This window comes from Aplysia californica, unplaced genomic scaffold, assembly GCF_000002075.1.
Source record: "Aplysia californica isolate F4 #8 unplaced genomic scaffold, AplCal3.0 scaffold00133, whole genome shotgun sequence".
Classification (NCBI taxonomy): domain Eukaryota; kingdom Metazoa; phylum Mollusca; class Gastropoda; order Aplysiida; family Aplysiidae; genus Aplysia; species Aplysia californica.
Genome location: NW_004797403.1, coordinates 1,024,926 through 1,026,128, shown reverse-complemented (window position 1 = coordinate 1,026,128; position 1,203 = coordinate 1,024,926). Strand labels below are relative to the sequence as shown.

The following is a 1,203-nucleotide window of genomic DNA, read 5'->3' as shown; positions in this document are numbered from 1 at the left end:
ATGTGTGTGTGTGTGTGTGTGTGGTGTGTGTGTGTGTGTATGTTTGTGTAGTTACACCAATCATAGTTCCAGTTTTGAACTAATGTCCCGTGCGCTCATACCACCCAGTTGGAAGCGCCGTAAAACTTCTTCCAAGCTGAAACTGAAACTGTTCCTTTTTTTTTTTCATCAGGTAATGATCTGATAATGATGGACTTTCAGGTAAGTAATAGTTCCACGTTTATAGCTTTTCTTTATGTTTCTTTTTTGAAAGGTTATTGTATGGCTAGTTGGCCGGTAAATCAGTAGTAATCTAATCTTTCCTCCGAGTCCCGAAGTATGGGAAGCGCTGACTGTGTAGCATACTATGTTATTTAATTAATTCTTTCTGTTTATTTACTTTGTTTGTTTGTTTGCTTTTGTATCTCTGAAAAAAAAGAATATAGTATGAAAAAAACGTGTTTAAATTTTGTAGCTAGTACGAGCAGAGTCAGAATCGGTGGACGAATAGTTACTAACCTCAGGTTTGCCGATGCCATTGTCGGATTGACAGGAAATGAATTCGCCAGAGCTGTGAAACGACGGAATAGAAGCATCAACCTGATAAGGCATGGACATTAGTGCCAAGAAAAGAAAGATGATGAGAAATAGTAACGGACCCATGAAAACCAATATTACAGTCAGTGGTCGGCAGCCTGAAACAATCAACCAGTTAAAATACTTTGCTGTTATCATCAGCGAAGAGGGATCCAAGCCAGAAGTGCATGCAAGAATTGCACAAACAACATGGGCGCTTACAAGACTAAGACTAGTATGGAAAGATAGAAACATCTCTGTCAATTCCAAAATCAGACTACTCTATGTCCTCGTTATTTCCATCCTTCTGTATGCTTGTGAATCGTGGACCTTGACGGCAGAGCTTCAGAGGAAGATCCAAGCAGCCGAAATGAGATGCTTTAGACGACTCTTTGGAATCTTGTACTCTGACCACGTCGCAGAAGGGTGGAACAACACATGAGCCACTATTTAGACTTGCTGTCTACTGTGAAGCGAAGAAAACTGAATTGGTATGGCCATGTAACAAGATCGTGTGGCCTATCCAAGACCATTCTTCAGTGAACTGTGCAGGGGAGGAGAAGAGGAGGAAGGCAAAGGAAAAGGTGGATCGGCAAAATTGCGGAGTGGACAGGGAAGTCCTCCGCCCAAACTCAGGCGCTTGCAACC

At 41.9% G+C, this 1,203-nt stretch overlaps 1 protein-coding gene across 1 annotated transcript in view; it reads left to right on the top strand.

Moving 5' to 3' along the window:
- LOC101850949 (alpha-2-macroglobulin) overlaps positions 1-1,203 on the top strand; it is a gene marked incomplete in the record, with an annotated part of 114,121 nt that overhangs the window by 13,288 nt on the left and 99,630 nt on the right. Inside the window, 1 exon segment of the mRNA XM_005096613.3 lies at positions 173-201. Coding sequence (XP_005096670.2) covers positions 173-201 — 29 coding nt within the window.